General features: G+C 55.6%; 1 protein-coding gene across 1 annotated transcript in view; it reads right to left on the bottom strand.

The window, feature by feature from the left end:
• Positions 1–13184, bottom strand: part of PSTPIP1 (proline-serine-threonine phosphatase interacting protein 1) — a 46694-nt gene that overhangs the window by 14626 nt on the left and 18884 nt on the right. The window contains exons 2-6 of the mRNA XM_043554941.1: positions 11875–11975; positions 11453–11527; positions 2683–2717; positions 2343–2449; positions 60–122 (exon numbers count right to left, since the gene is read on the bottom strand). Of these exons, the coding sequence (XP_043410876.1) occupies positions 60–122; positions 2343–2449; positions 2683–2717; positions 11453–11527; positions 11875–11975 (381 nt within the window). The remainder of the gene's footprint in view (positions 1–59; positions 123–2342; positions 2450–2682; positions 2718–11452; positions 11528–11874; positions 11976–13184) is intronic.

Here is a 13184-nt window from a genome sequence, read left to right as displayed (position 1 = left end):
CTCCTGAGGTCCACATTGTGAGTCCTCCACCCCTCCAGGCCAAAGACCCTCACACTCACATCCATAGCCTTCTTGTAGAGAGACAGCTTGCTCTTCTGGACACGGTCCATGACGGCCTCATACTGCAGGGGACACAAGGCTCTGAGCAGGGGGGCTGCAGCCTCAGGATGCTCCCCTAGGCCAAGAGGACGGGGTGTCCCTGGGATGAGACACAGCATCCCCTCCTGGCTCTGAAGGGAGCAGTGACAAGATGCCACAGAAAACTAGAGCCCGGGGCAGGATGTGCCCATTGTGTCTCTTTGCTGCAGACTCCAACCAGGACTTGGTCTCTGTCCCGGGAATACTCGCCCTGCGCACACACACACACACACACACAGTCCTTAACTCACAGTCTCTGTACCTCCTCACGCTGGTCACACACTGTGTACACACCGGCACACACAGGCACACAAAGTTCCACATGACACACAGAAGTACACACTCACAGGCTCCCATTGCTCCCACCGCTCACGCTCGCACACACAGGCCTTCATGTGCACACTCACAGAGCACCCACAGACACCATCCAAAAGCACACACAAGCCACTCTCCATGTCCCTGTGCACAGCCATAGGCCTGTTCACATAGGTGAACATACACACGCCAAACTTTTGCCACTTGTGGGCACACAGGGCCACTGCACCCCTACCTCACCTCCCAGGTTCCTCGTTACAGTAGAGAGAATAGAACTCAGCACGGGCAGCCTCAGCAGGGAGCCTCAGGCCTGCTGCCCAGTCACCAAGGTGTGGGCACACATAGACACTGACACACGTGTACATGCTCACAAGTGAGGACACACGCATGCAGGCTCCCCCCTGCTCCCTCTCACACACGCATGTACGTATACACACAAGTCCAGGCTATCTCCCCTACATACTACATCCCAGTTCTCCACTTGTGGGGGCTCTGGCCACCCTGGGGAAGGTGTCTCTCTGTCTGGAACAGCTTTTGCAGACATTGCAGCCCCTCTGGCCACAGAAAAACTAAAAATAGCCAGCCTGGGGCCAGTCTCAGCAGGTGCCCTGCACACATGAGGCAAGTCCCAGCTCAGAGTGGTCACCTGCTTCAGCCGCTTGATGCAGCGCTAGCTTTTGGGGCTGGCTTGGGAGACCAACTGTCCACTCAGGGCCCCAAGTTTAGAATCCTAAAAGCCTGAGACCCCGGGTGGCTGGCTGGGCAGATAGAGTACAGTCATGCTCTATTTCTGTGGCCAGAGCTACTTCTCAGAGCCTGTCAAAGAAGACTGAAGGAGCCCTGCTTGTGGGCTGGGTCCCCAAAACTTGGGAGATGCACATACGTGTCCCAACCTGTGAGAGGGAAACTGAGGCACAATGAGGAGAAGAGCTTGCCTGGGACTCCCAGGCCCAGCCTGGCCTTAGCTACGAGCTGGAAGCCCTCCCCTTCACAGCTCCATTTTGTGGGCCTTTCCATTTTTCAATTCTTCGGAGAGTTGCAAAGATCCTTCATCTCCAAGCAAGAAGTGTTTCTGTGTGCTGCTGGCCTGTCCCATCCTGTCCAGGTGCCACCCTCATCACTAAGGCCTTGTGAGGCTGAGCACGTGTCCCCAGCTGCCTTCCCAGCAGCCATGGGCTCAGCCAGTCAGAGAGTCTCCAGCCTGGGAGGAGACCCTGGGACAGAGAGGTCACTGAGCCTACTCTCCACCCCACCTCTGCGGCTTCCCTGACAAATAGCCTCCAGACTCTGCTTACATATCTCCCTTGATGGGGACCTTACTTCCTTTCCATATAGTCCCTCCATCTGGGGACAGCTATGCGCTACCCATGGAGGAGAAGTACCTTTGGATGCCGAGGTCAGCATGACACCCTTACCCCCCCATCTCCATGCAGGATCTGTGGCTCCTCTCAGCCAGGCAGCCCTACAGAGTGGCTCCAGTGACTAACCACCAAGTCTGCCTTTGTCCTAGACAAACAGCCTTGACCCTTCAGCTCAGGACCAGTTTCTGGTGACTCAGGCTGCCTCCTTTAGATACCCCCAAACTCTCACGGAACTTCTACAGTCTATTATAGTAGGCTAATCAAAAAGACCAATGCCTTTCCCTCTTCCTGGCATGAGAAGCTCAGGAGAAGACCTCCAGTGGGGCTCTCAGGCCTGCATGCTGGGCCCTCATTCTAGTGGCCCGTCTCTGCCCACACGCATCCCCTCTGCCTTCAAGTCACCCTCATCCCCAAGCCTGGAGTGCTGTCTTCCACCGTTCATTGGCTTCATCTCCAAGGTCCATCACTCAACTTCACAGAGATGATGACCACCTCCCACTCGGGGCCCACCCCCAACACCCGCCTCACCTTCTTCCTCTGCTCCTTCTGCCTCTCACGGAACTCCTCGAGGCTTCTCAGCTCCTCACGCAGGGCCAGGGCCAGCTGGATGTGGGCGCTGCCCACATTCTCCATTTCTGGGGGCAGAGCATGGAGGCGTGGAGCCCCGGCCTCCCACATACTCACTCCTGCCTGGACTAGCCCAGCCTCAGCCCCATACCCCCAAATCCTCTGCCAGCCTCAGAGTGCTGTGTGCAGCCTGAGCACCCCACCCCCGCCAGGATCTAACTACCTCCCTCTATGGGGACAGGGGTGTTCCCAGAAGGTCCTGTCACCCTGCAGCCTGGGGTTGAGGACAGTCGGGACTTACGCTGCTTTAGGGAGTCAAAGGAGGCCCTCAGGGAGCTGTAAGACAGAAAGGCCAGGATCAGAAGAAGGAGGGCACAACAGATCCTAAAGCCCCCACTGGCCCCAGGGACGTTATGTTTGGTAGGATGGCCCTAGATGGCTCACACACACTGACCTAGGCGCAAGGGACCCTCTGGTCAGACCCAGTGACCATCCACTCAGCCCCTTCTGGAAGATGGAGCTTCTCTTTGGAAATGATAAAGCCTTCAAACCTTTCCACTGTGCCAGAATGTTCCTGGCTTCTGCATGTTTTCCAGGCCCTCCCTCCTTCAGTGGGGTCCCTCCCCCACGAGGTCCTCACCTGCCTTCAGGATGAGCTGAAGTAGGAAAGAGCAGCATTCAGACCTGGCTTTAGGCAAGTGGCCTGGAGGATGTTTTGGAAGAAGCTGGATGGGGAAGGCAAGCAGGACAGGGATACCAGAGGAGAGAAATGTAGGGTCTTAGGGTAGTATGAGCAGAACATATAGGTGAGGACAGAGAGAGGATGTCCCTGTCCCTGGCTGGGGTGGCTGAGCAGACAGTGGTGGCATTTCTGAGAGGGGACCCAGGAGCGAGTACATGACCCATGGGCAGTGTACAATAGGGTGCATTAAGCTTGGAGCTCCTGAGAGAACCCCTCAGGAGGAGTCAGGAGGCAGCAAGGTGGCCATTCTAGAGTAGAGACATGGCATTGTCCACTGCAGAGGGGATGCCAGGGAGGGCAGGAAGGGGAGAGGCTAGCCCGGGCATGGGGGGCGGTGAGGAACATCCAAGGGTAGGGCTGCCAGACAGAACAAATGAAAATAGGGGCGCCTGGGTGGCTCAGTCGGTTAAGCGTCTGACTTCGGCTCAGGTCATGATCTCGTGGTTTGTGAGTTTGAGCCCTGTGTCGGGCTCTGTGCTGACAGCTCGGAGCCTGGAGCCTGGAGCCTGCTTGGGATTCTGTGTCTCCTTCTCTCTCTACCCCTTCCCCATTTATGCTCTGTCTCTATCAAAAATAAATAAACGTTAAAAAAAAAAAAAACGAAAATACAGGATGCCCAGTTAAATTTGAATTTCAGATAAACAGCAAATACTTCTTGAGTAGAAGTATCCCCCATGTAATACTTGGAGGATACTTACATTTAAAAAGTATTTATTGTTTATCCGAAATTTGAATTTAACTGGGCATCCTGTATTTTATCCAGCAGCCCTGCCAGGGCCACAAATGGAGCTGGTGCCTGAGCAAAGGTGTTGGAGCCCACCCAGGACAGCAGTCCCGTCTGCTGGTAGGTAATGGGGCGCCATGAGGCAAATCTTTCCTTGGGTCAGAAACAGGACTGGCAGGGGAGAATGCCTCTCTGCAGGTCATTGGATCTCAGGGATAAGGGCCTCTCGTGGGGTGAGTTCCCCATCCTGGTAGAGAAAGAAGGAGACTCGAAATGCCAGCCTCAGAAAGCAGCAGGGCCTCGGCAGGGGCTCCCTGCTCTGTGCTCCCACATGCATTAGAAGCAGACCCTGGAGCCAGACAGCCTTGGTTCCGTCCAGGCTACTCACTCTGTGGGACCTCGGGCGAGTTACTTACTCTCTCTGTGTCTCAGTTTCCCCTTTTGTAAAATGAGGACAATAGCACAAACACGATGTTTGTGAGGAATAAATGAATTAATATGTATAAAGTACCTTGTCGGGACCCGGTTGCTGTTGTGCAACCCTCCCCTGAGCCCACATTTGCACACCCCTGTCCTGAACTTGACCTGAGCTGGCCTCTAAACTACCCCACGTAAGAGCTTACCAGTTTCCCCACTTATCAGAACCCTCCCCAGTTTTGCTTTCAGGTAGGGGTTCTCTTGAGGTAGCACCATAGGCTGGGCTCCCTTCTCACCTCCCCAAACCCCAAGGCAGGAGGGGCAGCCTGTGTTCACCAGCAGGTGTGTGGGCATGGGCCCATGGGTGCCAAGTCTCCAAGTGCACAGAGAGACGGTGTGCAGGCATTGCAGACTGGACCTAAGGCGGTACTTGTCTGCTCTCTCAGGGGTAAATATCTCGGCCTGAGTTAACTCTGTCCCTTAACCAAGGATGCAAAGTAAGCTGTAGCTCCTTCTGCACCTGGAGGCTCGGTCAGTCAAGGCAGAACGAGAAACTGGGGCCAGAGTGTGGCCAGGCTTGCTGTGGTCACGCAGAGGCAGCAGCGAGTCACCCAGGCTCTGGCCACATCCTCTGCGGCTCTCTACCCAGCCAGCCCTGTGCTCCCCTCCCTGCCTCTCTGCCAAGTGGCACGCACGCCCCCTGGTGGCCATATGGCCTCATGACGCCCGCCCGGGACAGCCCTGGACTCTGGCCCTCCTGCCAGGGTCCCGCAGTCCTTGCAAGGCAGGCTTTCCAGGGGGCTCCCTCCTCTCATTGGGCAGTTAGGGAAACTGAGGCCAATGAGGATCAGCAACCTGGTAGAAGTCACGGGGATCCAGGCCTAGAAGAGAACTGTGTGGGGTCTGTCTGGTCAATGCCAGGCCCCTTGCCCTAAACTAAGTGGATCTCAAAGGGTGGTCTGAAGACCAGCCACATGACCATCAGCTGGAAGCGGGTTGGAAATACGGATTCTTGGGCTCCACCTTAGTGCTCGTGAAGCAGAAACTCCGGGGTGGAGCCCAGCACCCTGTTTTCACAAGCCTCCGGGTGCTGATGATGTACATTCAAATGTGAGAATGGCTGGCCTAAATTATTTAATCCTCACAGCTCTGCCAGGGAGGGTCTCATCCTTATCCGCATTTTACAGGTGAGAAAAACAAGCATCAGCGAGGTGAAGAAAGTGATCCACGGCCACACAACAGGTAAGATGGCAAGGCCAGCCCTCTGCTTCTCACCAGAGGAAGGAGGGGTGACTGCCAGGGTGACCCCACCTGCCCTGGGGATGAAGGGTCAGGACTCTTCTCTGACTGAATTGATGCTTTGCCGGTGGCTACACCTCCAACCCCTCTGCCTACACACACACTCATGTCCTGCCTCAGTCTCTCTATTCACGGTGAGAGCCTCTCCAGACTCAGTGGGGCCCCTCCCCCCCCACCAGCCCTCACCCACACCACCTTCAGGCCCCAACTACTTCACGACCACATCTCCTGCCAGAACTCAGGGCCTGAACACCCACAGCCTGGTCTTCACCTCTTTTTAGATCTCACGGCTCACAGACACCTCAAGTGCAGTGTCCAAAACTGGACTCAGCTCCCCACAAAACTCTGTTCTCAGCAAGGTTCCCCTCTCAGCAAAGGCATCGCCCTCTACCTGGCTGTACACACCAGAGACCAGGAGTCATCCTTGTCTCTACCTTCTCCCTCCCCCTGCACTATCTACCTTCTCACCTCCTAAATCTCTTATCCATCCACCTCACTGCCGCCACCCTGGCCCCTGCCTCATCAGCTCCATGCCTCCAGCTTCACCTATTAGGCCTGTTTTCTGGGCTACCTGGTCACCTGGCCACCCACCAGTTCCTTCTATTCGCCATGTTCATTCTTGCCTCAGGGCATTTGCACGTGCTGATTCCTTATGTGCAACATCTTTGCAGGTCTTCTTCTGTCTCTTCTGGGCACTTGTCCCTGTTGTCACCTTGGGGTGACGCATTGAGTATCTGTCCCTGCACTGACCTGTGAGCCCACTAAACAGGGGCAAGGGCTGGTTCTCCTCCCCACCTTGTCCCCAGGCTTGTAGTCCAGGGCAACAAATTCAATATTTGATAAATACCAAGTCCTTTCTCAATCCCAAACCTACCCTGACCCACCCTCCTTGGCCCATGGCCCTGGGGTGACGGTAAGGAGTCACAACCTCCTGGGACAGCTGGTCCTTCTCCCTACACCCCTCCCTGCCCCCCAGAATGGATTCTGGGAGCCCCTGAGTCCATAGCACTGCCACGTGGACATTCTCCGTTCCCACCCAGCACAGTCCTGATGGTGACAGAATCCATTCTCGTCTTGGGCTCCTGTTTGTCCGCCAGCTTGCTGCCCCTTGGGGCTGCACGGATGAGGCCACCTTCGTTCTACCTGGGACAGTGGGGTAGGGTTGCAGGCTATGAGCCCTCCATGTTCCCTACCTGCTCACCTCTGGGCTGTGGTCCTTCCCGCCCAGCCCCACGCATTCCTGGTGCTGGGGATCTTCCAGCCACTACAGCTCCACTCACACAACAGGGCCCAGGACGCCACCTTTCTTTCTTGGCCCCAGACTTTCAAGAAGGTAGCCTCTGTTCTATGGGGGAGGGGATACTTCACTGTTCTTGGGACCAGAGACAGCCCACTGTGGGTTAGCCACAATTCTCCCTTGGAGAACAGCCTTCATCTCTGATCTTGTGAAGGACTTGGGGAGCATTTGAAGTTTTCCTCTGCTCCATGAGACCCAGAAAAGATGGCATCTTGTAGCTTGCCTCCCTCTTGCCACTAGGACCTCCTAGAGTTTCTCTTCTATTGTGTCTCTCTCGCACGGTAAGGGCAGGGCCCCATGCAGGCCTCTATCCTGTGTTATCTGCCACCAATGTCCTCATGTGTGACTCATCCTATTGTCCTTTTTTTGACTTGGTTGTCAGGACACAGAGCCTGAAATGCCATGCTCAAACACGGTCTAAATTGCCAGTGTAAACATGTCCTTCCATATCCTCCCCACCACCTCATACCCCTGCCTAGACATGCCTACCCCTGCCCACCTACTGGCCAGGAGGCTCCTGCCTCTCAGCTTACAGGAGCAGACTCTTCTCACCTCTGTGCTGGAGGCTGGGCCTCACTGAGCTGGTGTCAGAGGACCCCTGATGGGAACAGGGCCTGCCTCTCTCCCTCTAACACCAACAGCATGTCTTCATTTTCTGAGCTCAGAAAAGAGATCATGAAAAAAAACCAAAAAACAAAACCGCTTCTGACAGGAAAAGCACAGCATTTTAGGCAATGGCCAAACAGTGAGGCGGGGGCTCAAATTCACGGCCTTTGAGGAGCTATCCTGGCCTGCGGTAGCTGCCTAGGGGCTCACAGGAAGTTGGCCGCAGCCCTTTCAGCCTTGATTTCCTTCCATTTCCAGAATGCCTGCCCTCTGCAGCTGCTGGGAGCACATGGCACCCCAGTACCCCACCCGAGGCAAGATGAGGACTGGACAGGGGAGAAATGAGAGCAACCAGCAGAGCAAAGGCCTGGAGGCTGGACGGGAGAGTCCAAGCGAACTTTCTGCAGAGAAGGACATGGAGTTTAAGCTTGGATAAGCTTGGATAATGGATATCAATGGATAAGCCCTTCACTCATTGAACAAGGTCTTTAAAATGCATTGAGAGGACTTGTGGGGATCCCTTAGTTTGGGGACTGGGTCTCATATGTGTGTTCTCCATTGCCCCTGCCCAGGAGGTGTTTGCTGAGTCCGTGTGTGAAGGAGGTGAATGTTAGAAATTATTTAACGATGGGGGGAACCTCCCTTTAATGTATATGGCTGAGCCTCCAGGCCTGAGAGAGGTTTCTGGCCAGGCTGAGGTCAGAGGATAATGCAGAAATGCTGCATCTCTGGCAGCAGAGGTCAGGGAGACTGGCCCACTCTGCTGTCTTTGCTCTCATTGGGCTTCTTCTGGGGTCACTTAACCCCCCAGCTTTTGTTCTCCCCACTTGCTCCTGCCCAGCCTGTGCACCCCCCAGCCCTCTACTTGCCCTCCATAGAGCTAAGAATGAGCATCTCACGGGACCCAGGAGGGTTGGCTGTGGGGAGGCTGGGAGCTCCACCCTACCAGGGGATGGGCCCTAGAGGATGAGCCGCCAGCCCCATGCTGAATAGCAGGCCATTCCCAGGTGCAAACCTCAAACACAGCCCCCACAAGTCTCCATGAAAACAAGGAGGTGACCCATGTTGTCATGGCCACCCTTCACTCTCCCCACAAAGAGCCCTCCAGGTTGGTAGGGGACAGGGTGACCTGGTCTAATCCAAGACTCTAACAGTCACACAAAGCTGAGTGTCTGGGAGGACCTCCTAGAGGAGGTAGGGCATGAGAAGGCCCTAAAGGGAGGCTCTAATGCAAAGAATTGGGAAGGTTCCGCTCAGTGTGTTCGAGTCAGGCTTCAGGGTGGTAGGACCATTTATTTTACATTATTTTTAAATTCTTGAATCCTCCTAACCCAGCATAGGGCATGACACATAGTAGGTGCTCCATAAATGCTTGCTGAATAAATGGATGGATGACGGATGCTTGGCCCCCAGTTAAAGAAAGGAATGACTGAAGAGTCTTACTAATCTTAGTACATGCCACATGGCTCAATAGCAACACTTATTGAGCACCTAGTATGTGCAGTCAGCTGAGCTGGGAGCTGCATAGGGCATGACTCTGAGGGAGGCAGCAGGTGAACTGAGATGGGTTCAGCTCCTGCCCCTGTCACCCACTGGCTCTGAATGTGTCCTGACCTTGCCCACCTTCAGCAAGGTCTCTGACATCTCCCCTCTGTCTCTGTCTCTTCCAGGAGGTGCCCTCCCCAGTCCACCCTGTTCCGACCATCTGAGCCTAATGGTGAGCTTGGGGCCCTGCTGGCTCTCCCCCACCACCCCCGCCTGCTCTGTGCACATCCCTGTGCACAGGGATGTGGGTTTTATTTCTGCCTTTCCTGCTGCTGGGCATACTGACCCATGGAGCCTGGTGTTTCCGGCCTAGGCTCCAGCTCCTCCTTGGTGGGCAGCAAGGCAGACCTTGACTCTACCCCTTGCTCTGGGCTGGGACTCTACCACTGATGCTCCCACCTTAGATGAAGGCTGACCCTCCAGTGATACTGGCTTCTAACTTTCTGGGCCAGGGAGGGGCTGGGCCTCAAAGGAAATGGTCTAGACCACGAAGTCAGGCTTCTCAGCCCTAAACTAAATAGGGTGAGCCCAACTTATCTGACCTACACAGGGGCCGGTAAGACCATAAAGAACCCCACTGTTGATTGAGCATTGCCATGGCCTGGTACTTTCTGCTTGACATCATGACTCCAGAGCAGCTCCTGGGGGCAACTCCTCTTTCACAGCCCAGCCCAGGAGTCAGCGAGGTGTAGTGACCACCCCACTGCCACACAGTACATGGGGCAGGGCAGACCTAGCCCCACTTGGCCTCTTACAGCCATGCAGGGGATCAGGACCACCTAGAGCGTTCCCCTGGCCACTTCTTAATCCTACAATGGGGCAAGATACTGTGTACCTCCTGCATTTCCCGCAGTCCACCTGGCTCCCCTTCCATTTTGTTCTCTTTTTCAGTGGCTTCTCCTTCTCTGTTTAAGTCCCCAGTGACTCACAGGCTTCTGAGTATGAGTGTGCCCTACAGCCTGGCCTCCTGTCATGGCCCTGCCCGGAACACCCTCTCTATCCAACCCCCAGAAGAGGTGACCTTTCCCATCTGGCTTGGGTGGCCAGGAAGCAGAAAGGGATGCCTCCTGGGTCGTACTCCCTCAGCTCCCCTTCCCCAGGGAAGACAAAGAAGGGTTACATCAGACTTTCATTCATTCTTTACCATGCCCTGAGCCCTCCTCTGCACCCAGCCTGCATCTAACCCCAGCCCTGTCCTGTTTATCGGTAAACAGCCCACTAGAGTGGGCAAATGAGAACCAAACTCAACTTGCCCACAGTCACATAGCTCATAAAGGCCAGGTGGGGACTAGACCTCATGCATTCTTACTTCTAGGGCTGTGTTCGTGCTTTCTGGTCCAAAGCACAAACCTTTGGGCATTGAGCATTAATCTCCCCTGGCTCACACCACTTTTAAACCTTCCTCCAGCTCTTCCTGTGTTTTCTCTGGCTCCAGTTTGGAAGCAGAAACCAGGCATGGTCCCACATATCTTTAGAAGACCCAGAAAGTGTTGTATGTTCAAGGCTCAAAATGAGGGAACCTGGATTCGTTCCAAGTTTTGGAGCTGACAGCCTTTTGGGTCACTCCCCTTGTGCAGAGCCAGATACTCATAGGCTTGACCTCCAAGGGGTTGCTATGGCAGCTGCAGACCCCATAGGTGGGGCTCCTGGGTAGGAGGTGCTCACCCAGGGGGAGACTCCACACCTTCACAAGGCAGCCACAAGACTTACTGTTAGAAAGTCCTTCAGGGGCTCTCAAATCATCTTGCTCTCTCTACTGCCTCCCTATCCCCCAGTCTGCACACTGGGACCCAGGCCTCGGGGCTGGAGAAGACCCCTGCTTCACAGCAGAACTACTCCTATTGTCTCCCCTTTGAGCCAGGCCTGAACCAAGCCCCTGGACTCTATTAATCCTTTGATGAAGGTTGTATTATTATTCTGCTCACTGTTGAGGAAATGGAGGCACAGAGAGTGTCAGTGGCCAGCCTGAGATCCCACAACTGTTGGATGATGAGATGTCTCTGGAACCCAGGTGTATCCCCTCCCGCCACTGTCTCTGGCCACACCTGTCCCCTTGAAGCCCAGGCTAAGCCAAGGCCACAGCAGGGCTTGAGCAACCAGTGGAGGGCCCGTCACCTGGCCCTCAGGGCTCTCAGGACTTGGGTGGAGGCTGTCCAGGTGCCGCTGGCTGTGCTACAAACCCCTGAGGACAGTCTCTGCCCCCTGCCCAGAGTCTTTTCGGCACTGAGACAGCAGGGTGTTCTCCCCTACACAGAACCTGACCTCACCCAGAATGCCCTGTAAGCCAAGAGACTTGTCCTCCAGGCATCTCCGCCCTGGAGCCATCCAGACCCTTCCAGGCCCTCCCAGGTCCACCCCAAGCCAGGAAGTCCTAAACCCCATCCAAGGGCCCAGAAGTGCCTGGACAAGGAGGAGGGAGCCCAGGGCACAGGGCCTCTTACTTGATCTCTGTCTGGCCGCCTGCCTTCCGGGCGATCTGCACCAGCTCCTTCCCATACCTCTCCTCTGCTTGGGCCCTGCAAGAACAAAGTGTGGTCACTGTCCCTCTACTTCTGCTGGCTGCGGCTCCCTTAGATATCTAAGTGGTGGAAGCTGAGGGTCCACTCACTCAGCCTCTTGGGGCAGGCTGAGCCTGCAGGCCCTCCTTGACAAAGTTTGGCTCCCAGCCCTCCTTCCAAATACATGTTGGGCCAAATACCCGCATATCTGAGGGGACATCAGATCATTTGCTCATGATGGGAGGCCCTGGCTGGGAAAACCAGGAAAGTCACACTTCCAACAGCAGGGTGGCCGGGCTGTCTGTTCCCACAGAGCCAGGAGGACAGCCCACGCCCTGCCGGCCCTCGCCCAGTGGCTGGCTCACCTCTGCCTCAGCAGCTCCTCCACGTCCTTGCACATCTTCCTGCCGTCGAGCAGCCGCTGCAGCAGCACCTCATAGCCTGTGTGGGCCGTGAAGTCCCTGCACTGGAACACGAGACAGAGGGACGCGTGAGTGCCGTTGTGTGGGTTGGGAGGGGCACTGAGTTGGGGGTCCTGGCAAGGACTCCGCTGACATCCAGGAAAAGTCTGTGTCCAGCGTCTGGGGCCTGCCCTGCCTGTCTGCCTCCATTCTCCCACTCAAAGACGAGCTCTTGGGCTTCAGGATGTGGTTTTGCACCGCGGGGCCCCTGTCTGTGGGGGTGCCAGGTGTGTGAGCCCTCCGCACCATGGCGCTCACAGTCTGGGACACATCAGCTTCACACAAGATGGCCACGGGGAGGACCGGCTCCAAGGCCTGGTAATGACAACCACGTAGGGTGCCCAGCAGGGCCCGTTTCTGTCACATTCCCAATAACCCTATTATCTCGGTTGTCCAAGTGAGAACACTGAGGCACGGATGGGTACGGTGTGCCCATAGTGACACAGCTTAGCAGTGGTAGGCCTGGCGTTGGACCCAGGCTGTCAGGCTGGAGTCCATGCTCTCTGCCTCTACACCACACAGCCTCTGCGAAAAACTGTACCAATCGTGTCTCCATCAACAACTGTGTGCCAGATGCCACGCTAGGCTCTTTGTGGGCTCCCGTAACCGTCTTGTACCCACCTGGCAAGGTGGGCATCGAGAGTGACTTGCATCAGGATGCAGGCACATCCTAACACACCCAGGACACCTGACACATGCTTAGCACCTTAGGGCCAGCCCTGAAACAGGACAGTGGGGAGAGGGGCATTTGGGAGAGTTCTCCTGGATACGACTGCCCCTCTGCTGCCTGGCACTTTCTCAGCCTGTCCCAGGGCTCCTGACCAATCTGATTCTCCTTTCTCACCCTTGGAATGCATTCTGAGCTGCTGGTGCTGGACTTAGTCCTCATAGTCAAGAACTATAAGAGTCGGTCTAGGGAGTGGGTCTTGGGGCCAGGCTGCACACGTGGCTGATTGACAGAGGAGGGAGATTGATCCTAAGAGAAAGTAGTGAAACATTACACTGAGAGCAGGGGCTTCTGTGTGTATTTCTTACCTGAGCCTGGCCCCCACATCCAGTCTTGGGGAAGGACCACCCCCCAGGATGCTTGGCCAAGCAACTGTAAATTGAGGCAATCCCTGAGATTCAGCACCTAGTCTGTCTTCTTTTCCATCCCCATGGACCCCCAAAAGCCTCAGAGACTGGAGAAAGGGTCCCTGCTCTCCTGAGTGCAC

Source organism: Prionailurus bengalensis, chromosome B3, assembly GCF_016509475.1.
Source record: "Prionailurus bengalensis isolate Pbe53 chromosome B3, Fcat_Pben_1.1_paternal_pri, whole genome shotgun sequence".
In the NCBI taxonomy this organism is placed as follows: domain Eukaryota; kingdom Metazoa; phylum Chordata; class Mammalia; order Carnivora; family Felidae; genus Prionailurus; species Prionailurus bengalensis.
Note: the sequence above shows the minus strand (reverse complement) of the source record. Positions and strands in the feature narration are given on the sequence as shown.